The 25,197-nt window shown below is 43.6% G+C and overlaps 1 protein-coding gene across 2 annotated transcripts; it reads left to right on the forward strand.

Annotated features, from left to right (window-relative positions):
• The first annotated feature begins 1,728 nt into the window (after window positions 1–1,728).
• Window positions 1,729–24,573, forward strand: LOC124032067. 2 transcript variants are annotated; one of them, XM_046344114.1, is made up of 24 exons: window positions 1,729–1,998; window positions 10,709–10,906; window positions 11,119–12,619; window positions 12,708–12,884; window positions 12,988–13,111; window positions 13,207–13,300; window positions 14,787–14,873; window positions 15,005–15,121; window positions 16,626–16,724; window positions 16,824–16,975; window positions 17,080–17,218; window positions 17,309–17,431; window positions 17,557–17,751; window positions 18,453–19,396; window positions 19,579–19,828; window positions 19,940–20,029; window positions 20,140–20,358; window positions 20,541–20,711; window positions 20,930–21,107; window positions 21,751–21,867; window positions 21,960–22,217; window positions 22,580–22,827; window positions 22,971–23,028; window positions 23,127–24,573. In XM_046344114.1, the coding sequence occupies exons 1-23, from the start codon at window positions 1,996–1,998 to the stop codon at window positions 23,010–23,012; spliced, it is 5,526 nt and encodes a 1,841-aa protein (XP_046200070.1). In that variant the 5' UTR covers window positions 1,729–1,995; the 3' UTR covers window positions 23,013–23,028; window positions 23,127–24,573. The 2 variants fall into 2 exon arrangements, with proteins under 2 accessions (XP_046200070.1, XP_046200071.1); XM_046344115.1 differs by having other exon boundaries at window positions 21,987–22,217.
• The last annotated feature ends 624 nt before the right edge of the window (window positions 24,574–25,197 follow it).

Consider the following 25,197-nt stretch of genomic DNA (forward strand, 5'->3'; position numbering starts at 1 on the left):
GCAAAATGTCTTGATAAACTTGGGAATTATTTATTTTTGTCGATGATAGCAAGCTGTCCAGGCCCTGAGAGAGTAAAGCAGCCCCAAACCACGATGCTCCATCCACCATACTTTACAGTTGGGATGAGGTTTTGATGTTGGTGTGCTGTGCCTTTTATTCTCCATACATATTGTTGTGTGTTCCTTCCTTCCAAACAACTCAACTGTAGTTTAATCTGTCCACAGAATATTTTTTCCAGTAGCGCTGTGGAACATCCAATGCATTTTTGCAAACTTCAGACGTGCAGCAATGTTTTTTTTTAGACAGGAGTGGCTTCTTCCGTGGTGTCCTATCATGTTTTATGTATCATAGACTCTTCAACAGAGATGTTTGCATGTTCCAGAGATTTCTGTAAGTCTTTAGCTGACACTCTAGGATTCTTCTTAACTTCATTGAGCATTCTGCATTGTGCTCTTGTAGTCATCTTTGCAGGACGGCCATTCCAAGGGAGAGTAGCAACACTGCTGACATTTCTCCATTTATAGACAATTTGTCTTACCGTGAACCGATGAACATCAAGGCTTTTAGAGATACTTTTGACTTTTGTAAACCTTTCCATCTTTATGCAAGTCAACAATTCTTAATCTTAGGTCTTCTGAGATCTCTTTTGAGGCATGGTTCACATCAGGCAATGCTTCTTGTGAATAGCGAAATGCCTTGAATCTCCAATCTCGTCTCATTGATTGGTCTTCAGGTTAGCTGACTCCCGACTCCAATTAGCTTTTGGAGAAGTCATTAGCCTAGGGGTTAACATTATGTATTCAATTAAGACAAGAACAAATACAATAATGTGTGTGTTGTTAGTTTAAGCACACTGTTTGTCTATTGTTGCAACTTAGATGAAGATCAGATCAAATTTGATGACCAATTTATGCAGAAATCCAGGTAATTCCAAAAGGTTCACATACTTTTTCCTGCCACTGCAGATGCCATGTATCACTTTAGTCTTTGTCTGGCCCTACAAGTGCTTGTCCACAGTAAGGATACCCAGTCCAGTGGCAGGACATCAATGACAGCAAAGTTCATCAGTGGCTACATTGTTTGTCTGTCTCACTCTTAATGGTGAAATTAGTATAGTTTCTGGTTGTTTCTCTCTCACCTCACAGCTGTGATAAGAAGACCTGTTCATATATTGTCCATGAGTTTAATGTGCAAGGTAATGTGAGCTTGAGAAAGCTGGTTAGAATGCCAATATAAATAAATAAAAAGAATGAACCACAGCTAGGCCTCCTGAGTGAAATCACCTGTATCTACAGTATATCCACCCTGTTCACATTCTCTATGCTCATAGTGCCATACCAACAAGCACATTTAGTTAATATGCAGACACCCAAAAGAAGACAGGAATGTGGAATGGGATGAGAGCCAAGGAATGGAAAAGTGAAAAGGTGCATGTGTGAGAGAGTGAGAGAAAGAGACAAGAGGATAGGTAGCGATAAAGAGAGAGAGAATGAGAGGGAGAGGTGAGATGGAGGTTAAGAGTAACGCCAAAGAAAAGTAAGAAAGAATCTTGATGCGATTTCCTCCCCCCCTCCCCTCCCCTCCCCTCCCCTCCCCTCCCCCCTCCCCCCCCTCCCCTCTCTCTCTCTCTCTCTCTCTCTCTCTCTCTCTCTCTCTCTCTCTCTCTCTCTCCCTACATGCTTTTTCTCATACTCTGCATGGTCATGCTGCCTCCTGTCAAACTGTGGGCAGACAAACATAGCACCAGGGAGAGCTATTAGCAGCAGCAGAAGATCACCCAGGAGCTCTAAGATGTTTATTTATTAGAGTCGTCCTGTTACTTAAAGTCCTGATCTCCTCACTAAGCAATTTGGAGTCAATGTGGATAGAATGGCGAATAGTGTGATCAGTTTGTCAACTTCTGAGACCCGTCGGTCTAATGATTATTCTCCTGACTGGACTCCGTACTCACAGTCGTCCCTGCTTAACTGGACAACCAACACACTGTAGGAAACATGGTAATGTAACTGTTGCTCAACATGGCCTACTTTGACTTTATGCCATTCCATTTCATATGTGTTTATTGTCAGTATTTGCTGTTTTGATATGATTTTCATCATTGTCCATCATGTTTTTACATGTGTTACATTTACATTTACTTTCAAATTTCTAAATTGGCCCTATAATTTCTGTCATTACAAACACACATGTAGGTTTGATGCTCCTGTGCTCCCACTTAACATAGCTAGCAACACAGCAAAATGTTTTGACTCAAGGTGAGGGTTTCAAATTACTGTGCATTCCCAGTGATTTCACAAAACACTCGCCGTATTGGTTGGCCTGCATCTCCCCTTTTAAAAGCAAGGCATGAGTCTAGCACATAGAATTACAAGAAGGATCCCTTTGGGAAAAAGTTACTGAATGAATGTTTTGCTGTTTCAAGTGCTACTCAGACTCTGGAGAGGGGATGGCTATATGTTTATATTCTTTATAGCTCTGTATGAGAGTACATTGGAGAGGTAGGCTTAGGAACTGAAGTGACCATCATACCAGTATGTTTCCACTGAATCACCACATGAAAACAAAAGTTCTTTCTTCAGCAGTAAAAATGATGTACTGTCTTGCCTGGTTACCTCAGTAAGCTCTCAAACATTGAGGTCACTCATGGAACGTTATACAATTCAGGCTTTAAGTTAATGCTCTCTGTGTACTTGTTATATCTGTGATCATGGGAGGGAGGGAAAACTGGCAGTTTGAATAACACTATGTTCAGCTGTGACTTAATTACAGGTAGGACAATGTGCAACTGATCCCCCACTTTTAATATAATGAAGTGTTTTTAAGATCACTGCTACTGCTGGACTACTGGTTTGCCACCAACTTCAAGCCATTCTGCTGCTCAAGGCATCATAAGAAAGGCCACATTTACAAAGCAAACTGAATATAACATCTGCTTTTTTTAGTGGCTAAGTGATGATTTACAGTAGAGCCACAAGATTAGGCCTTTGTTTATTTTCTCTCATGTCATTTGGCGTGTTCTCATGGAGGGCGTTAGCACGTTCTAACCTGAGGTGGTTAACTAAGATGTTTAGGAAATCTGCTATGTAATTAAATGCCTGTCTGTAAATTTAGCTGTGTAATGCAAGATACTTGCCCTCAGCATGTTATGCGCCCCTGGCCAATTTACTTCAGGTAACATGTAGCATGACTTTGTTCGGGTATTATCAAGGAGAAGTTATCTTTAAATTCTACCCTCTATTTAATAATATAGCTAGTTCCATTACTATGGGGACAAGCACAGGGGGGGACGAGCCAATTTACCTGGAGAGTTGAATTAGTGTGTAAAAGTGCAGCAGTCAGTCTGTCCCCCTCAGGGTAACCATTTATGGAACCCAAAAGACACTAAACCTAGACAGCTCCTGATTAAGTGTCTGTAATGATTCGGCAGTGTGTCTTTAGTGCAGTTGGGCTGAGTTTTGTTTCAAATGATGCAATGAGATCATTCTGTTAACTGGCCCGTGAATTAAAACAATGTTACAGCAATGTTGATTTATTTAGTTCACAGGTATGAATGTCACGGCTCGCCAGTACATTTAAATAGTCCAAATCTGGGCACAAAACCCAAACAGCACATATGATTGAGCTTACAAAGAAAACGTGTTAAGTACTGTGTTAGTTTGCATTATTTGCCTTAAGACTAAAGCACATAAGACTAAAGCACATCATCAACACAGGGACCGTAAAATGAACGCCAGTGTACTTTTCTTACTGATTCACTCCCATATTTTATTGAAAGAGGTTCCTTCTAAATACAAACGCTGTGGCTTTATGTTAAGGTCTTATACTTTGGATACATGGTAGGTGCTTCTCAGCTTCTCAACTGAACAGATGTATAGCATCTTGGTTGGTTATTGACAGGCAGCTCATCCCAACTAAACAATACACACTTTTGTTCTCATCTCCAGTGTGAAGCATTCCTAAAAAGCTAGTATGTGTTGGTTGCTTAGTGGTTGCCAAAAGCAGTCACACAGAACTGACCCACGTGCTAAAATGTTGAATAGAAACGTGAATAATGTAACAGAATGTAGGATATCAGAGATACACAGGGACGGATGCTATAGCAACCCTCTATTGGTCAAGCTGCTATTCCAGTTCACCATTCATTTTGTGTGTTTGTGCCTGTCTGCCCTGGAGAATCACTGAGAAGGATGTGTGGTATTTGGACGGTAATCCTGGGGGTGGCTGACAGGACAGTGTTATCTCCTGATGACCATTAGAGAGCTGTTGCTCAGACATCACAAAGTTACTTGGTCTGGTCTGGGAGAATCCGCATCTGATTTGTTGAACTTCAAAATAAAAAAACAGACACAAACACAGGAACAAACACAGGAAATGTAGCTTTTGAAGTTATATTGGTGTCAGAAATGGCTCAGATGCTCTGCTAAATTACATAATCCATGGGCTCGCTATTATACATAGTATTTCTCCAAGACATTATGTATACAAGATCATTTTTACTGAAATGCTTGAAGATACTTCAACGTCCGCCACTGGCTTAGAAGGAGTTGTTTGGGTAAGCTGGTAAGTGAAGAGAAATGTTAAATATCAGAATGTACTCTACCCACACTGGGATATCCTAATGCAATAAACTGCAATCTGAGACAAGACATTTATTTTAGTGGCCGAGTGTGAGGGATGTGTATTTATTTAGTCCCCAGTGTTTCTTCAGCAAAATGTCAGCACTCAGCAGCAGACCGTTAGGCAGGCTTGCTGTTTACACCCACAGGGTGCTCTCTTGTTGCTCAGACATAACAGTAACCATGAGTCATGAGCCTGCTAGCCCTGCTAATGCCACTTTCCCACATTACAAACCCTTGGATGCGCTCATCTTTTTTTCATTTCAAACCAGCAGTGACCTGTCATGCTTTTCTTAGAGCTTGTCATCATGCCTTGATAAAATAGCACTGTAGGGCAGGTTACTTATGTGCAGAGATCAAGAAGCATCCAACCATAGTATGACATAACACACAAGCTTTATTCAGAACCCCCTACAGGTGCTGGGAAAGTGTTTTCAGGTCAGTGACATGTTCCAATGGGTCAGCCCAGGATATGATTTGGTCAAACACAATTTTTTACAAAACTTTACTAAGGGTTGGTAACAGGCTGATTGGTTGGCTATTTGAGCCAGTAAAGGGGGCTTTACTATTCTTAGGTAGAGGAATGATTTTTGCTTCCCTCCAGGCCTGAGGGCACATCTTTCTAGTAGGCTTAAATGAAAAAAATGAAAATAAAAAAGGGCAAATAGGAGTGGCAATATTGTCCGCTATTATTCTCAGTAATTTTCTAATCAAGTTGTCAGTTTTGTCATTATTGATAGACAACAATCATTTTTTCACCTCGTCTACACTCACTTTACAGAATTCAAAATTACAATTTTTGTCTTTCATAATTTGGTCAGATATACTTGATATGTAGTGTCAGCATTTGTTGCTGGCATGTCATGCCTAAGTTTATTAAGAAATAATGAAGTAGTTATATCAATATCAGTCGGTTTTGTGATGAATGAGCCATCTGATTCAATTAATGATAAAGCTAAGTTTGCCTTTTTTCCCAAAATGTCATTGAAGGTGCTCCAAAGCTTTTTACTATCATTCTTTGTCATTTATCTTTGTTTCATAGTGTAGTTTCTTCTTCTTTTTATTCAGTTCAGTCACATGATTTCTCTGTATGTTTGCCAATCTGTTGTGCAGCCAGACTTATTTGCCATTAATTTTGCCTTATCCCTCTCAACCAACCAATTTTTCAATTCCTCGTGAATCCACAGGGAGTTTTTACAGTCATTTTCTTAATGGGTGCATGCTTATTAGTAACTGGGATAAGCAATTTCATAATTGTGTCAAGTGAAACATCTGATTGCTCCTCATTACACACCATCAACAAATATTATTTACATCAACAACATAGGAATCACTACAAACCGTATTGTATGACCTCTTATACACTATATTAGAACCAGCTTTGGAGCTTTGGTTTTCCTAGATATGGCTACTATATTGTGATCGCTACATCCGATGGATCTGGATACTGCTTTCAAGCACATTTATATAGCATTAGTAAATATGTGATCAATACATGTTGATGATTTCATTCCCGTGCTGTTTGTAACTACGCTGGTAGGTTGACTGATAACCTGAACCAGGTTGCAGGCACTGGTTACAGTGAAGCTTTTTCTTGAGTATGAATGTCATACGTTACAAGCAAGTGATTCATTTCATGAACCTTAAGCTACATATGTTAACGTGGGCTATTTTTTGCACTTTTCTGGGATGCTTGTTTGTTTTCATTGCTTTACTGGGAAGCTTAGTAGATATTGTCATGTTATTTATGTTAGTGCAGGGTGACCTGCACACAGTGGACTACCTACTAGGGCACACAGCCTCAGTGCTAACAGCATAAATCTGGTTCATAGGCACATGATGGCTGCATACAATAGCTGTAGGATCAGCAGAGGCATGCAGGGCAGTTAGAGGGACATAAATTACGTTACATGTACATTTGCTAAAGCGTTATGATGACTCAGCGACACAATGGTAGGGATTAACTGAGCTGGGCTTGGGTCATTGATAAGTCATTGTCTCAACACAGCCTTATAATGCTCTGAAAGGATCCAGGAACCCAAATGATTTGGGTAGATCCCATCCTCCTTATAAAACGTGTTGTTTCCAAAAGGTATCAAAATTGTCAACAAAAGTTACACCCATTGAGCTTCAATAATCACGTAGCCAGTTGTGAAGAAGAAACCTGCTAAAGTGTTCAATGCCACAATTCAGAGAGGGTATAGGGCCAGATATGATGGCTATTTTATTAGTGTCTAGCAGAGAGTCGATCAGCTCTTTGATGTCCAGTTTCAACTGCTCAGAGCTGCCCTTCATAATGTCATTAAAACCAACATAGACTATGATAGAATCAATGTCCATGTCCTGGCATAGTACATTCTGGAGCATCTTAGTAATGTAATTTACTCCAGCTCCAGGATAGGACATTGTTTTTGCACCAGGAACAGTCACATTCCTTACCATGGAGCTGCCCAAAATCTCCATGGACGAGGAAATCTGCCCACTCCCATGCTTCACAGGATTCTGAGAACCCTTTAAGGACGGGCAAGAGGCAGGATAACTTGAGCCCGTAGTTCCCGGCGCCTGGTGCAGGACACCGACAGATGGAGAAGCCTCACTCGATCCAGAGCAGGGACAGAAGGTTGCCGACGTCGACTTTGAAATCGTAAGGGAAGGAGTAAGCCGTGCGACCACAGACACAGGTACCCCAGCGACCAATGTGCAGGAAGATCAGGCTCCAGGGCGGTGAAACTATTCGTTGTTTGTATCCACTCCAGGCCTCTCTTGCTGTGTTCCTTCGACTCCGCTATCGGATGGGGGGAAGAGAGGCAGGAGATGCCTCCCCTGGCGAACGAACTCTGGGCAACACCGGCCAAGCCTGATAACAACAAACGACAAAGGTTTGGTTTTTCTCCTGTCCAACATAGACTAGTAGATGGAGTAATAACGGAGAGCTTTAAAGGAAGTGGGCTAGTCAGCCAGACAAGGTCCAAAGGGATCATTCTGATCACGACCTGATATGCCCAGACTCTCCCTCCATCTCCACACCGGAGCTGGGATGCACTGAGTTCTGTGGAATGATCTGTGGAATCATCACAGTGGCATTCCTCCATTCAAGGTGCATCTTCTTCGATGCACCTTATGTCTAAACGTCTTTACAGTGAAATGATCTTGATTGGTGATCTCAACTGGTGTTGGTTACAGCCGGTGTCTGATGAATTAAAAATGTTTTGTAATTCTATGAATCTTACCCAGTTGATTAACTCACCCACTCGCCCAAATCATAAATGCCCAGATAAATCTACCTTGATTGATTTGATATTGACAAATGTTCCACATAAATATTCTGCGGTTGGTGATTTTTGTAATGATTTAAATGACCATTGTGCTGTTGTTGCTGTTAGAAATAATAAGGTCCCTAAGACAAACCCACGTTTTATTCGTAAGAGAAATTTGAAGTGTTTTAATGAGCAGGCTTTCTTTCATGATTTGCTTTATTTTGACTGGAGCAAGTTTGAGCTTATCCCTGATGTTGAATCTGCCTGGAAATGATTTCATGATGGTTTTTTCCAAATAGTAAACAAACATGCCCCATTCCGCAGGTTCAGGGTTAAAGGGCGGTATAATCCATAGTTTTCTTCTGAGCTGTCTTGTATTATTCACGACCGTAATCTAGCCTGGGCTAAAGCAAGGAAATCATGTTCTGATGGTGATTGTCTTATTTTTAGGCAGTTACGAAACAAGTGTTCTTTTCTTCTCAGGAAGGCCAAGTCTGAATATGTTATGTCTGTTACCACTGATAACCTGAATGACCCTAGAAAGTTTTGGAAGGCTATTAAGTCTATGTCTGGTAACAGTAATGTTAATGAATTATCGTCATGTGTTTTGAAGGACTCTGTTGCTGTATATGATAAAACTGAAATGCTGAATTGTTTCAATGAGCACTTTGTATCATCTGGTAGGCTGTTTGATTCAGTGTCCTCTGTCTCTGTACAATACTGTGTGGATGAACGAGTGAGAGCTGGTCAAACTTTTAGCTTTTTTCCATTCTCAGTGCAGGTGGTACATAACGCCCTGAAATCCTTAGATCAGAGAAAACCTGCAGGTCCTGATCTTTTGGATCCCTGCTTTTTAAATCTGGCAGCTGATTTCATAGCTGAACCACTTACATATCTGTTCAATCTAACCCTGGAATGTAATGAAATTCAGAAAATCTGGAAATCAGCATTTGTGCTACCACTTTTAAAAGGGGGAGATCCAACTCTTTAAAATAATTATAGGCCAATCTCAAAGCTGTCACCCCTGGTGAAAATACTTGAAACCCTTGTGAGTGAACAGCTAAAATAGTTTTTATTTACTAACTCTATTTTATCAATGTACCAATCGGGCTTCAGGGAGAAGCATAGCACAATTACAGCAGCCATGAAGGTTTTTTTAAATTATATCACTGAAGCCATTGACAAAAAACAGCAGTCTCACTTTTTATTGATCTCTCTAAGGCTTTTGATACAGGAGATCATGCTATACTAAGGCAGAGATTGTCAGGTGTAGGTCTTTCAGAGCATGCAGTTGCATGGTTTGCTAACTATCTGTCTGATAGAACTCAGTGCACTCAATTTGATCGGCTTATGTCTGTTAAATTGTCTGTCTTTAATGGTGTGCCCCAAGGCTCTGTACTTGGTCCTCTCTTATTCACTATTTATATAAATGATTTAGACAAAAATGTCCAAAATGCACAACTTCATTTTTATTCTGATGATACTGTTATTTACTGTTGTGCCTCGTCTCTTACAAAAGCTTTCCAGAACTTGCAAACTGCTTTTGATACTGTTCAACATACCTTGTGTCAATTGAAGCTTATCCTCAATACTGACAAAAATAAACTAATGGTGTTTTCTAAAGCAAGAAATAGACCTCTGAACCTTTCACCTATTACTACCTGTCAGGGCAAGGAGATTGAGGTTGTAACCTCTTATAAATATCTTGGAATTTTAATTGACGACGGCCTCTCTTTTAAATTGCATATTCAACAACTCACAAAAAAAATTGAAGCTGAAATTGGGATTTTATTTTAGGAATACGGCCTGTTTTTCTTTTGAAAGGCTAGTATCAGCTACATTTATGCCTTTACTTGACTATGGGGATATAAAAAAATAGATTTTAAATCTTAATGAGCCCTTCCTAGTTAAATAAAGGTTAAATAAAAAATCAAAATAAATCAAAACAAACTCATCACTATGAGCATGTAGGCAACATATTTTCCCATTGAGGAAAATGTTTATTGTTGATTAAATGGCTTCATAACTCTATTGTGTAAATGTATTCTAATTCATGATCTGTTGAAATATAATTGAACAATAAAGAGGGTGGTGTCTAGTAACATTTGCCAGTCATAATATCCCTACAATTATATTGAAATCAGTCTACGTAGCTTGGCAAGGCATGGTAACCACATTGCACCAGGGACCATAAGAACCATGTTTCCTCCTACAGAGACTCTCCATTGAGACAAGAAACATCCACATATGCATTTACCTCCCACAGCAGATGCATGGCTTTCACAAAGCTAAATTAAGCAGGGCCTAAAAGTGGTTGATGGGCCACCATGGATGTCAGAGAGAATGTGAAACCATAAACCAGGCCTCTCCCCCAGTCTGTTTATGGATGCTTGGTATCTGCCGAAATGCTGCTTATGCTGCTCAAATATCTCATGTGATACTGTAGCCACCCTGACATCCACAGCAACTTTGTCCTTGTCAACGTCTCTGGTGAATGGTTATGGATTGTTCTGTGTGAAGGAAGAAGGAAAAAGGTCTGAGGTCTTACTGGAAACATACTAAGGGATGCCAGGAACAAAGGATAGCAGACAATGGTGTTTGTGTGTTTTATGACCTTATGGATGTCAATTAAGCTTTTCTTTAAAGGGATGCAGAACTGCTTTTAGATGTTCGAAATTCGATATGTGATACAAATGTACCGCAGCCTATGTATGTGAAAAACAACTCCTGTCTGTATCTAATCTTTATCTCCATATTTTCTTGGGCCAAAAAAAACATTTGAATATTTTAACTTATGTTTGTGCTGACCTCAGGCCTGTCTCTTATGTTAATAGAACTCTGAGTCTCTGGACAGGTCCATCCAGAACACCCTCTCAGACCTCTACCCTCCCTTCGAGGCCACAGCCCCCACTGTCCTGAGCCAGCTCTTCCAGGTCATAGAGGAATGTTACCAAGGAGACGCACTCAAGTGTCTGCTGGACTTCCTCATTACAGCTAAACACATCCTTGAGAGTGTTCAGCAGGCTGCCTGTGTGAGTCAACAGCCTCCGAGTTATACACATCAACACAGATGCTATACAAAAAATACATAACAGTTCACCATACACATTATATACAGGCATTTAGGCTCAAATAAAGACCACCTATACAAAACAAAGTTACCTCAATTACAAAGCTTGCAAAGTAATGCTAAGTGTAAAGACAAATGAAATGGTAAAGAAATGTCTGTCATTTTTCCCATCAGGCCCAGTACTCTGATGTGGTGTTTCGCTGTGAGGGCTGGCCTCTGTGTCTGCATGAGAAGGTGGTGATCCAGCTTGCCTCCATCAACCCCCTATTGCTGCGCCCAGGGGACTTCTACCTGCAGGTGACACCCTTTTCTGAACAGTCCGCCCGCATTGTGGTCCGGAGCCTGCTGGGGGAGGAGGAGGGACAGGGTCGGGAGGTAGAGGAGACACCCATCCCTGAGACCTCCTACCCCTGCATCTTCACTGAGGACTGGCTGGGGGAGCTCAACCATGGCCGCCATGGCACCCTTCTCAGCCACTGTATCCTCTCCACAGACCAGGGCATGGTGAAGGTGCCATGGGCACAGGTGGCTCTACCTGAGTTTGTGGATAAACCCAGAACTATGGCCTTGTCATCTCCTAACCCTGCTGCTACTCAACAGGAGAAAGTGGCAAGGCCAGTGCCCTCGTTGGCGCTGCCTCCCCCTGCCTCTGGGTACTCTGTGGAGACTAGGATCTCTCCTGCTAAACATGGCATTGCGGTTTCGCTGTGTCTGGTGGACAGTAACTGCTCCAGGCTGGTTAAGGTGGATCAGGATAGGCCTGTGGCTAAGCCAATTGGCTGGGTGTCTCCCAACACATGGGACAGCCGCAGCAACAACACCTCTGAAGTTGAGGGGGAATACATAGACTTGGTGGAGTTCACTAAGCAGAAAGAAGCATTGCTCAGTGGGGCTCACAGTCACACACACCCCAGAGCACCCATATTTAGGCCTGTTACCCTCAACAGGCCTGGTGTTCCTTCGGCTCCAGCCCTGCCCCCGCCCCTGGCCTTGGCTCCTGCCCCCCACCGGCCCCTCAGAGAACCGTTACACTGTGGCCAGACCATCCGATTCCCCGAAAACCCCCCCTGCACCCCTTGCATGAGGAGGAGAATGGGCCAGGTGTCCAAAGCACAGGAGCTCAGGTGCCGGTACAGAGAGTCTTACCATTCAGCACTGCAGAACCCTGTTACCTTTGAGAGAGACAATAGACTGAATACACTGGCGGTTCTGGAGGAGGCTCGTCTATGTGAGGGGAGACTGGGACCAGAGGGTAAAGAATTATGTCCTGGTCCCTCCCAGCAGTGCTACCATCCAGACCCAGGTCACCATAACCAGACTCCCCCTGTTAGCACGGTTTCCTGTTGGAAGTCTGGAGAAAGTAACACTATATCCAGTGGAGTTTTGCAAGGCCTATGTGGCACTAGGGAGTCTACAGAAATGACTACCAAATCCAGTGGAATTTTACAAGGCCTGAATGACACCATAGGGGATGATGGGAGATGTCCCTCCTCTCTGTCGACCACTATTGTGGACATATCAGAGAAGTGTGAAGTTGTGATACAAGGAAGAAAAAGTAGGGACATTGACTTCACTACAAAGATGATTCCCAGCTTACATGTAATGAAATGTAAAAACACGACAGCTTTTGGACTGGTTTCCCCAAAGATGAACAGGCGGAGACTGCCCAACCAAGGTAAGAGGTCTACAGCATGGCATGTTGTTGTTATTCTGTAGTATATTAAATATATCACATACTTCTGTATGATCCCTCCTTCCTAAAGATGTCTCCCAGGCTGGCCAACCCTTCATACCCGTTACAAACGGACACCAGACCCCTCCACTTGAAATTACCCAGCAGCCCCTGGGTCACTATGCTGTGCCCAGTTCTAAGGTTCTGTTACCAGCCTCAGCAGAACACAGCACTCACCATCTCCAGATGGGAGTCGCATGTCTAACTGGTATGGAAAACCCCCTTACATGGTTTGCCTCAGAGACAGAGGTGTATGATGTCTGTCCAGGGAAAGTGTATCAGATCCTCATGTTCCCCTCTCCCATACTCAGGTGGCAGAGACAGGACAGGTCGGTTGGTGGTTGAGGTGCACGGAGACAAGGAAGGATGGAGATCTCCTTTAGTGTCAAGTCTGGAACTCAGCAAACTTCTGCTCTACCTCCACTCTGTAATCAAGTATGTATGATACCCCCTGGGCTGGTCCCTCGCTTATGTAGCCTGAATTATTGGAACCATTCTTAATTCATTGTTTTCATCTTCATAATTTATAGGCGAGAACTAAGAGAACTTGGAATGACACTAGTTATTGATGCTCGGAAGACTCCACCTCCACCACAGTTCAATAAGGCCTTGTTGGTGGTTCAGGTAAGAAGACTTGGCATCTTCCTTGTCATTTTGGAATCATCACTACACAACATCACCACAAGAGGGTAGCAACTATCTAAAGAAGTATTCCCTTGTAATGACGAGATCACAATTTATTTATCTCAGTTGTTATGTCGAGATCACAAGATAATGAAAAGTACCACGCATCATCCATTCATTTGTTCAGATGCACAATAACCACTTCATCAAGGAGCCTTGTGGCTGCATTGATCGCAATGCACTCCTGGGGCATGTCTCCCAGGCGCCGTGCTGGCCCCCAAGACCACAGCCAATCGCATGAAAGGAACAACACAGATAAATTGGCTAGTCTGGTGAGCTAGCTAGTTAGCCTTGTTAGCTAGCTAGCATGTTATCTATGCTGGTTGTCAGCTTGCATAACAGATATGTTTAAAATTATAAGAGACACTTGTTTTGTGGATAATATTTACATTTACTGTGGGTGAGCTCCATTCAAGACAGGCTGATCAGATTCAATAGGCTGAAAAGTCAGGATGCTGCATTGTGGGCTGTTTTATAATTAAGGCTCCTTGCAGGCAGATTAAATGTCTAAGTGCTTTATAGGCAGATGCATATAATCCAGAATGGGTGAGCTCAATTCCTGGCAGGTTGATCAGATTCAATAGTTGCCCCAAAGGCTGATTAATCATAATTGTGCCTTTGCTGACAGATTCCAAGGCTGAAATTATCAGCCTATGAGGCTGAAATTTAATCTGATCTGCCTGTCAGGAATGGATACAGCCACTCTGTAAATGTAAATATAATTCATAAAACATTAAGTGTCACTTACAATTAAACACATACTGTATGAGTTATGCAAGCCAACAACCAGAATAGTTAACAAGCTAGTCTAGCTAACAGAACTAGCTAGCTCGTACTCAGTCACTCACAAATCTAGCCAAGTTAGCTGTGTTGTTGCTTGGGGGTGGCAAACAGGCTTGGCCTGTCAGACATCGTTCAGGGGTTAAACGCCTCAGGTAAGGCCTCAGGTAAGGCCTCAGGTAAGGTAAATTTAACTTGCTAACATTCTAAGTTATACACGGATAATGAGCGCCAAACACAAATGAAAGTGTGATGTTAGCATGAAATGTACCATCCCTTAGTGTAGCAATCAATATAAATGTGTGCGCTGATCCACCATGGGCTCTGCTGCCTCAGCCATACTGTCAATCTGTCATCAATACATCCACAATATGTCCACTCCTATTTTGCTGTGTCGTGATCATGAGAAAATTATTGTGATCTCGACAAAATAACTTTCGTTATGTAGTGATCATGAGATAAATAAGTTGTGATCTTGACATAATGAGGGAATTATTTTATTCCTACCCGGACTCTGGACTTTTCCCTCTGTTTATTCTTGTCTTTACTCCCCAGATTGTGCTCAGTTTTACCTGCAGTTATAGGCTACTGTATTTACTCATACCTATTTATTACTGTGAGGTCTCCTATTTGGATTATGTTACAGGAGCAGATTCCCCATGCAATACACAGTGTCTTGATCCTAGTGGAGAAGGAGAGCTGCCATCGCACAGAGAAATGTCCTAGACTACAGGTCAGATCTTAATCAAGGGTTTCCTCTAATGATTTCCATCAAGCTTAGAATTTTAGAAATAGTTAATGCATTCATTCTAGGTGGCTTGCTCTCTGATGTCACTGACTGTGCCATTCTCTATCTATAAGTAGATTGCTGTGGTGACCTCACTGAAGGGGTTGCACAAGCTGGTGGAGGGGAGTCAGCTGACCTCCGGCCTAGAGGGCACCCTTCCCTACAACCACATTGACTGGCTGCAGCTCCATCAGGTAGGCCCCTAGAGGGCACCCTGTCCTAAAGCCACCAGGATTGGCTGCAGCTCCATCATGTAAGCCCCTAGAGGCCACCCTGTCCTAAAGCCACCAGGACTGGCTGCAGCTCCATCATGTAGGCCCCTATAGGACACCCTGTCCTAAAGCCACCAGGACTGGCTGCAGCTCCATCATGTAGGCCCCTAGAGGACACCCTGTCCTAAAGCCACCAGGACTGGCTGCAGCTCCATCATGTAGGCCCATAGAGGAGACCCTGTCCTAAAGCCACTAGGACTGGCTGCAGCTCCATCATGTAGGCCCCTAGAGGACACCCTGTCCTAAAGCCACCAGGACTGGCTGCAGCTCCATCATGTAGGCCCCTATAGGACACCCTGTCCTAAAGCCACTAGGACTGGCTGCAGCTCCATCATGTAGGCCCCTAGAGGCCACCCTGTCCTAAAGCCACTAGGACTGGCTGCAGCTCCATCATGTAGGCCCCTATAGGACACCCTGTCCTAAAGCCACCATGACTGGCTGCAGCTCCATCATGTAGGCCCCTAGAGGACACCCTGTCCTAAAGCCACCATGACTGGCTGCAGCTCCATCATGTAGGCCCCTAGAGGCCACCCTGTCCTAAAGCCACTAGGACTGGCTGCAGCTCCATCATGTAGGCCTCTAGAGGGCACCCTGTCCTAAAGCTACCAGGACTGGCTGCAGCTCCATCATGTAGGCCCCTAGAGGCCACCCTGTCCTAAAGCGACTAAGACTGGCTGTAACTCCATCATGTAGGCCCCTAGAGGACACCCTGTCCTAAAGCTTCCAGGACTGGCTGCAGCTCCATCATGTAGGCCCCTAGAGGCCACCCTGTCCTAAAGCCACCATGATTGGCTGTAACTCCATCATGTAGGCCCCTAGAGGACACCCTGTCCTAAAGCTTCCAGGACTGGCTGCAGCTCCATCATGTAGGCCCCTAGAGGCCACCCTGTCCTAAAGCCACTAAGACTGGCTGCAGCTCCATCATGTAGGCCCCTTGAGGACACCCTGTCCTAAAGCCACCAGGACTGGCTCCATCAGGTAGGGCAGTCAGAGCATCAAAGCAACCTCAGACTAGGTTCTGTTTGCTCCTAGCAGAACTCGTCTAGGCTTTAGCGCACGACTGTGATTGCATACACCCTTAGAGACATTCCCTTGAAAAATGACCAGTTAATCAATCACCGACTGTGATTGCATACTCCCTTAGAGACCTTCCCTTGAAAAATGACCAGCTGATCAATCCCCGACAAAGGGGCTGATAGGTTATACATTTGACTAAAGTATACTTCGGCTACCAAACGTCAACTTGCCTTGAGAAAATAAATTGTGTGTGCCGAAGAGCAACAAAAAAAAACACCAAAATAAACAAAACTGGCACAACATTTGGTCACGTTTGGACTGGATATTACGCCACGGCCTTTTAACAGACACTACAGAACTCTTGTTTGTTCTGCTTTGACGTCTGATGTTCAGAACATTTATCTTTCAGAAACTTCATCCCTTTATGTCAGATCTCCAGGAGGCCTCAGGTTTGCTACTAACAGCCATCAGGAAACTAGAGGAAGACCGTAAGATTGACACAGTGCAGGTATTGGATTTAACCTTGACGACACTGTATTATTGAAAACATGTTGGAATGGACTAGGGGTTCTTATTATCCTCAAACCCTTCTCTCCCTGTGTGGCAGGATGTACAGAGGTGTATTCTAGAACAGAGAACTCTGATGAAGGATGTTCTGGAGGACAGACGGTTGGTCGTTTTGCAAAGGGAGGGAGGAGCCATGCTGGCTAGACTGAGAAGGGAGAGTGACCTCAGATACTCTCACTGTGAGGATTACAGGTACACTACCTCTCACTGTTTATTATGAGCAGGATAATTGTGGGCCTTCTTCAAAGGATGCTTATCAATGTATTATTCCCTTGACCTATGACCGCTTTGTGCAGTGATGCAGTGGATTCTGTGACCTACATGTACAACCATGTAGAGGAGCAGGCCCATGTGCTGGTGCACAGGTCCAACATGTCCCTGGAGCACCTTGAATACCTGCTCCAACTCAGAGAAATGGAGGGCCATTTCTCTAAGGTACATTCAGAGGCTCCTCATATGGTATACGTACTTTATATCCATTAGGTAAACACTTAGGATATTTAGTAACCCTCCTCCCTTCTGTAGATCAGGGAATGGTTTGATGCAGAAGGGGAACGCCGGTTGTTGGAGGCAGAATCCGTGGAGGACTCTAGAAAAAGAGTGGAGCAGACTCTCTGCAGTTTCAGTGAATTCCTCACTAAAGCCAATGTAAGTCAGTCTATCTCCACTCACCCAATGACGCAAAGTGGTGACACTGTTTCATGCAGAAATGTAAGTGCCCATGAAAGTCCATGTTTCAATTGAATCACATATTTCCTGTAACTGTCCATTAGGAGCAGAAGCACAAGGCTATGGCCCTGGTGACGGAGGCAGAGAAGATCCAGGGCCCATCCCCATACCCTGAGACTGAGGTGTTCAGGACCATGGTCTGCACCTTCAAATCTGGCCTGGCTGACTTCCTCTCCCGGGCAGAGAGGTGCTGTAGTGAGCTGGAGACTATGGTCACTGTGTGCAACTTCTGTGAGCAGGTTGGTGTCTATACTGAAAACTGGATTGGTTGTTGTTCCACGTTGGTTAGTAAACATTTCAGTCAACTCTGTTGTCTCTTTCAAGGTTTTTGAATAGGTTGAGGCTGCGGATCTGACATTTCTGGACCTGAATTTTGACCACATGAAAGAAAAATGTGACCATTTGGTCTCAATTATCCTAAAATCTTATAAAAAATTAGGTGGTGTTTTTGTCTTACAGTAGCAAGGTTATGCCATTATATTCGGTCCTGTTATGTAGAATACTATCATTGTGTGATCTTGCAGACATTGATTCAGCTTTGATCTAACTTCATTAAAGGGATACTTCTGGAGGCCCCTTGTCTATTTCCCCAGAGTCAGATGAACTCGCGGATACCATGTTTATGTCTCTGCTTGCAGTTTGAAGGAAGTTGCTAACTAGCTCTTGTACAATTGCTGGACACAGGGAAAAAAACATGTTATCTCCAAGTTCATCTCACTCTGGGAAGTAGATAAATGGGCTCATTGCCAAAATCACAAAGGTTCCCTTTAAACAAGCACCATTCACCAGAGTAGCCTGTTCTCTACGAGTAGAGCAGAAACTGTGCGTAAAGTAGAGAATCACACAGACACTTCGGTACCTTTAGCTATCGGGAAGAAAGTTCCAGAAAAGTCGGATCCACAGCCACTCCATTTGGATAAGTATTTTGCCTTTCTTCCAGGCTACTGAGCTGGCCAAAGACTGCAGACAATACCTGGACCAGGTTGTCAGACGCCCAGAGACGGATGATGTCTCTACACTCCAGATGTACCAGGAGAGCTTTGTCCAGTTCTCCCCAGAGCTCTTCCAGGAAGTGAAGGGTCAGGCGTGTGCTCTGAGGGGCTCCAGGGGCATGCGGGTGTGGAATGTAGCCTGGCTAAAGTGTCAGGAGGTCAGGCAGCAGCTAGAGGAGAGACTACAGGATGTGGAGAGGGCCTTGCGGAACACAGGCCCCTGGCATGAACAACTTAGAGCTCGTGAGGATGAGGCCTTGGTTCATACAGTGACTCATCGTGATGGAGTTCTGGTACTGCCCAGACCTGGTCTACCACACTGGTACAATCCCCCATCAGGCTCTATGATGGGAAGGTATCACGGGGCCTTGGAGAGCAGGAACAACTCTGTGACCTGCTGTAATATAAACTTCAAGCATGAGAATAACAGACCTTGTAAACGGTCAAAGACCACCACAATGCCGGCCTCTCCCCATATCAGATCCATTAGGAGAGCGGAGAGAGAGCCCAGTGGGAGACAGGCCTGCCGAGGGAGGAGCAGAGAGGACGCCACCCTTGCCGACTTGCACACTGTGGGCTGTGAGTGGTTCCCGTGGCAACGCGGGGGCCTGGGCAGGTCCACGAGCGAGGACTCGTGTGCGACCGCCACGTCCAGTCAGTCTGAGTCTTGCGTCCAGACGCCTTCCTGTTCCCACGGGAAACCCTCCTGTCGGATCCTGCAGGCCGCTCAGAAGTTCCAGATCTCACGGCATGGCAGCTTCTGCTCAGAGGAATCCTGTAGTGTCCGAGAGGGGGCAGAGAGGACCTCTTCAAGGAATACTAGCCCATCAGTGAGGAGGTGTGAGGGAACAGCATCATTGGCAAGTTCAGAGGAGAAGGCTGGCAATATTATGTGAGTTCCTAATGGAGAAAGACCTTCACCTTAGATTGACTCAATGTGTTTTTACTTTTGCTTCATCTACTCTAAACTTGCACTATCTTGACAAATGTACATTTCAATGATTCATTTTCTGTTATTTCCAGAGGACTGAAAATGTGTGTTTGGCTGTGTTGTTGATGTAACTTTATCTGTAGAAAGCTGCAGCGGATCATGGCCGAGCTACTGTTAACAGAGAGGGAGTATGTGCGCTCCCTGGGTTACATCCTGACTCATTACCTCCCCCTGCTGGAGAGGCCTGACGTGCCACAAGACCTGCGGGGCAAACGTGGAATCATCTTTGGGAACCTGGAGAAGCTGTATGACTTCCACGGCCATTTCTTCCTCAGAGAGCTAGAAGCTTGTCAGACAGAGCCTTTACAAGTGGCTCGCTGCTTCCTGAGACACGTGAGTTACATGTTTGTGTCCTATAACTCTGTTGTTTAGCTGAATTTGCTACTGAAGTTGAATACATTTAATATTCCTGTTGTAACTGTAAACTCTTCCTCCTATATGTAGAGAGACAGTTTAGGCCTCTATGCTCTCTACAGCAAGAACAAGCCTCAATCGGATGCCTTAATCCTTCACCATCGCCCTGACATCTTCAAGGTGAAGTACTCCCATCAATGCTCAATGTCAAAGATCAATGCTCACTTCGTATCAATGCTCTCGCCATCCCTACTGTGACCAATCCTCTGTCTCCTCTCCTTCCACCCCAGAGGAAGCAGCAGGAGCTGGGGGATCACATGGACCTGTCCTCCTACCTGCTGAGGCCCATCCAGAGGATCAGTAAGTACAGCCTGCTTCTGCAGGACATGCTGGGGATGTGTGGGCCTCAGAGAGACAGGGAAGAGCTCCAGGCTGCAGCCGAAGTGGTCCGCTTCCAGATGCGTCATGGCAACGACCTCCTCACCATGGACGCCATCCAGGACTGTGACGTAAGTTTACCATCCAAATCATCACAACCTCCAAAATGTGTCACTTATGAACAGCTGTCCAAATGAGGGGTAAATGTGGGCATATAAGTGGGAAATGATCACCCATTATTGAATGAACAATATCAAGGATTTTCAGGAATAAACATGGATGTATTTGTCTCCACTCCTGCCTCCGCCACCAGGTGAATCTGAAGGAGCAGGGCCAGCTGGTTCGCCAGGATGAGTTTATCGTGTTCTTCAGAAAGAAGAAATGCTCCCGCCGTATTTTCCTCTTCCAGGATCTCATCCTCTTCAGCAAGACCAAGAAGACCAATGTGGGCAATGATGTGTACGTCTACAAACAGTCTTTCAAGGTGTGTATACCATATTATAAAAAATACAAAAAAACGAACATAAGACCCAATTTACAGAATGGATTTTGAGCATTGTAATTATTGTTCAACAAAAATAATGCTATCTTAACAGCCTTTATGTTTTCTATACAAAGACCAAGTCATCCAGCCCTTATGTTGACATTGGTAACAGCAAGCATTCTTTATTTAGTATTTCTTTCACTTCTGTTTCTGTCTAGACATCTGATATCGGGATGACACATAACTCTGGAGAGAGTGGTTTCTGTTTTGAGATCTGGTTCCGGCGGAGGAAGTTCCAGGACACGTACACTCTGAAGGCTGACAGGGCAGAGGTGAAAAGGGCCTGGACCAGAGACCTGGAGCAGATCCTCTGGGAACAAGCTGCCTACAGCAGAGGTGAATCCTCATTTTTGGGGGGGAACTCAATCTGGCTTTCAACTTAATCTTAAAAGTTGTAATAGTAGAATCACAAGGTGCTATTTCTAAATTGGGTCGTGCATCATCAGTTCCTCTTGTCATGTTAGTCATTACATACCTTAGAGAGATATTTATAACTTGTTATAAATGTCCAGATCAACTAGCCCATGTCAGATAATGTTCTGTAGCTAGGTTTTTTAGCCCATCGATTTTCTTGTAATGTTTGAGTCACTCAAATATCACACGAATAAACATTAGACATGGAAAAATGTATAGAAGTGCAAGAAAATTAGCTTAAAACTGCACTATTTTCTCTGCACACCATGACAAAATGTGTAGAATTGCAGGAAATAAGCTTTAAACCTACACATTTTTCTCTCCGCCTACAAGAGGGGTGTGAACAGTGTGTCATGAACAGTGATTGTGTCCATAGAAATAGATGTGGTGCCACGTTGGGGATTTTCCCCAATGCTGGAATGGGAGCCCGAGTGAAAAGATTTGGGAACCCCTGTGGGGGTGCAATTGTGAAGAAATGCTTTATCAGACACTAAATACATCCAATTGATGTTTTGGTTGAGTAAGTTTGAGCATTAAGACAGGTGTTGTGTTTGGTGTGTTGTAGAACTGAGGATACAGGAGAGGGTGTTCATGGGCACGGGGAGGAACCCTTTCATGGACATACAACCTAACGAGGCAGCCATCTGTGACAGGGCCACCAACTGTGTCCTGCTAGGAAGAGGTAACAAGTCCACAGCCAAGTCCCATACCCAGGAACTGACAACACAAATGTGTAATGTACTCACTGACTGAATTGTCTCTTTGCTTTGTCAGCTCCTGTGTCGTCTTTTCCACAAACAGATCTTGAATGTCTCCGGCCCAACTCCATTGGTTCAGGCAGTAGTGCCTCTACCTCCTGCAGCCACTCATCTTCCTCCTCTGGACGAGGTTCTTTACCTCCTGTAGGTTACCCTGGTAACCAGATACAAGGTGGGGAAACCAATCACATTGTCTATTCCTCCCCGGAGACTGTGACTGAAGATGACCCCAATAACCATCATAATCACCAGAAACAAAACCTTCATCTTCTCAGTGAGTTTTCTTGTTCTTTCATTAGGGCCCTGTGTTTTGGCTAATCGTGCCAAATTACCTGAATTTGAACCTTTGCTTTAAGTATTTTCTAGAAATGAGAATTAGACCAAAGTAAGTAAGTAATTGTCTGAGAATGGTGCTGGACCATCTGACATAAAAAGAAAAGGGGACAGTGATAAATCTTTAAACAAAAGGTTGAAATCCAGGTAATTTGACATGATTAACCAAAACACAGGGCCCTATGCATGGTGCATGACTGCAGACTAACACAAACAGACATGCAGAACATGACACTTGATATGTGCAAGCATGTGACTAAACGTGGGTGATGCCATATCTACTTACCTTTCTGTTGATTCCAGTGGACAGCATGGAGTCGTCAGGTGAGAGTGGCAGTGTGTTCAGCAGCTCGGAGTGCAGCTGCCTCTCTGCCATTGGTGGAGAGGTGGAGGACTCGTCATCTGTCCTGTCCCAGAGCTCCCAGTCCTGTGTCACCCAGAGAACAGCAGCACCCAATCTCAGGAAGAACAGCTCCCCTGCTATGATCAGGAAGAAGCCCTCCATTGCTCCCAAACCACCAGTGCTGGCTGCTCCTCGGAGCCTGCAAAAGGTGTGGTGAAATGATGTAATTGGACCTAATAATAAACGTTCATAATAATTACACTGTACATTTTCAAATGGATCATGGATCATATTTTATATAAAATCTCTATCAAGATCAAAGAAAACTTACAGCCAATAATTTCTTCACAGGGCAAAAACATGGTTGCTATAGGAAAATCAACAGAAGTTTAACCAGTGGATTTAATGGGTGAGTTGAGACCAAATACAGTACTTTTTATGACCATACAAGGTGCATACATGTGCAATGTAGTTGTTTAACATATTATGGGATTGATTTCCTTCTAGATGGTTCATCCTGTGGATCTCTGAGCAGTGATGATGGAGAGCAATCAGGCTGACAGTCAATTAAAAACTATGATAACAGACTGAATGGACCACTAGTTGACAAGCACTGAAGAGAAAGTGACTTTGTGTCTTTGAAGAACATTTACATTAAAAGTATCTGGAATATTCTAGCTGAAATATCATGAAAAGGAACACATGATGGATTGGTCAGTTTTCAAAGTGCTTATGGTGTCCATTTATCTAATAATACTTCTTAAGCAACCACTTCTTTATCAGATACTGCTTTAACTGAATGGCTATTGTTTTACTGTCATTGGTTCATAGAACATACTTTTTTGTCTTTGTAATACTAGTAGTATTTCAGCTGTTAACTTTTACAAGGGATTTCTTTGGAATTTACACATCACTCTCACCATGTCATGTTGACTCTCTTGATGACCCCATATTGATGACCCCATCTCTTGATGACCCCATATTCCCATGAAATGTCAAATATGGGTTAATATTTTTTTCTTCAAATTACACACATTTAACAGTGTTTATAATGTACCGGTACACATGTCAAACTCAAACAACTGACTACAGAAACACTTGTTCCCATCAGTATTCTCTGCAGGCTCAGGACAACTTGTCAGTGGCACTCTGACATAATTTCCTGCCCAGATTTATAGATAAATTAGGGATCAACTATTGATGTCCAGGTGGGATAGCAGAGGAGCAGCAAGTTACTTCATATTTTTTCCCATTTTTCCCCAGCTTTGTACTATATTGCTGTGAAAAATGTCTGGAAAGGGAGAAAACCACTAAATTGGAATAATTGAAGGGGTCCATCTGGCATTTTCAACTCATCAGGAACCAGTGTCTTCAGACTTCTCCAGTTGTTCTAATAGTCAACATATTGATTTACAATATTCATTACAAACCATGTATATGATTAAACATTGTGACCTGACTGACCAAGAGTAGCCCTTTTGGTCAGCACATAGCCATCGGTTAAGCATCAGATAACATTGTTGTGTAGGTCACCCTGTTGAACTGAACGCTCCTCTACCATAGCCCCCCTCCGCTGTCCTGAACAGTTTGTGTCACAAATGGGTTACATACAATATCAGTAAACTAATTACTCATTGAGATATTCTTTATTTACATTTGGTTAGTCATTTAATTATAACCTCTGTGTTTATTCATGTATGTGACATAAAACAATAAAAGGATCATGAATTTAAAAAAGTTAGTTATTATTTTTTCGGAAGTAAAAAAAAAGTTGTTGTAAAGTATATGCAGACCTGCATGCAGGTGTGAAGTTTAGATGTGAGTCTTTAAGATTTGAGATTCTTCAAAGTAGCCTCCCTTTGCCTTGACGACAGCTTTGCACTCTCTTGGCATTCTCTCAACCAGCTCCACCGGGAATGCTTTTCCAACAGTCTTGAAGGAGTTGCCACATATTCTGAGCACTTGTTGGCTGCTTTTCCTTCACTCTGCGGTCCAACTCATCCCAAACCATCTCAATTGAATTGAGGTCGGGTGATTGTGGAGGCCAGGTCATCTGATGCAGCACTCTATCACTTTCCTTCTTGGTCAAATAGCCCTTACACAACCTGGAGGTGTGTTGGGTCATTGTCCTGTTGAAAAACAAATGATAGTCCCACTAAGCGCAAACCAGATGGGATGGTGTATTGCTGCAGAATGCTGTAGAAGCCATGCTGGTTGACTGTGCCTTGAATTCTAAATAAATCACAGACAGTGTCACCAGCAAAGCACCCCCACACCATCTGACCTCCTAATCAATCCATTCACCTCCTCTGCGTCTCACAAAGACACGGCGGTTGGAACAAAAAATCTCCCATTTGGATTCATCAGAGCAAAGGACAGATTTTCACCAGTCTAATGTTCATTGCTTATGTTTCTTGGCCCAAGCAAGTCTCTTCTTCTTATTGGTGTCCCTTAGTAGTGTTTTCTTTGCAGCAAATCGACCATGAAGGCCTGATTCACGCAGTCTCCTCTGAACAGTTGATGTTGAAATGTGTCTGTTACTTGAACTCTGTGAAGCATTGATTTGGGCTGCTTTTTC

The sequence above is a fragment of the Oncorhynchus gorbuscha genome, linkage group LG03 (genome assembly GCF_021184085.1).
Source record: "Oncorhynchus gorbuscha isolate QuinsamMale2020 ecotype Even-year linkage group LG03, OgorEven_v1.0, whole genome shotgun sequence".
In the NCBI taxonomy this organism is placed as follows: Eukaryota; Metazoa; Chordata; class Actinopteri; order Salmoniformes; family Salmonidae; genus Oncorhynchus; species Oncorhynchus gorbuscha.

Coding starts and splice junctions, on each gene's coding strand:
- LOC124032067 (XM_046344114.1), top strand. Junction 19,397..19,578: donor GAGAAGGCTGGCAATATTAT/GTGAGTTCCTAA, acceptor CTTTATCTGTAG/AAAGCTGCAGCGGATCATGG. Junction 21,108..21,750: donor ACAAGCTGCCTACAGCAGAG/GTGAATCCTCAT, acceptor GGTGTGTTGTAG/AACTGAGGATACAGGAGAGG.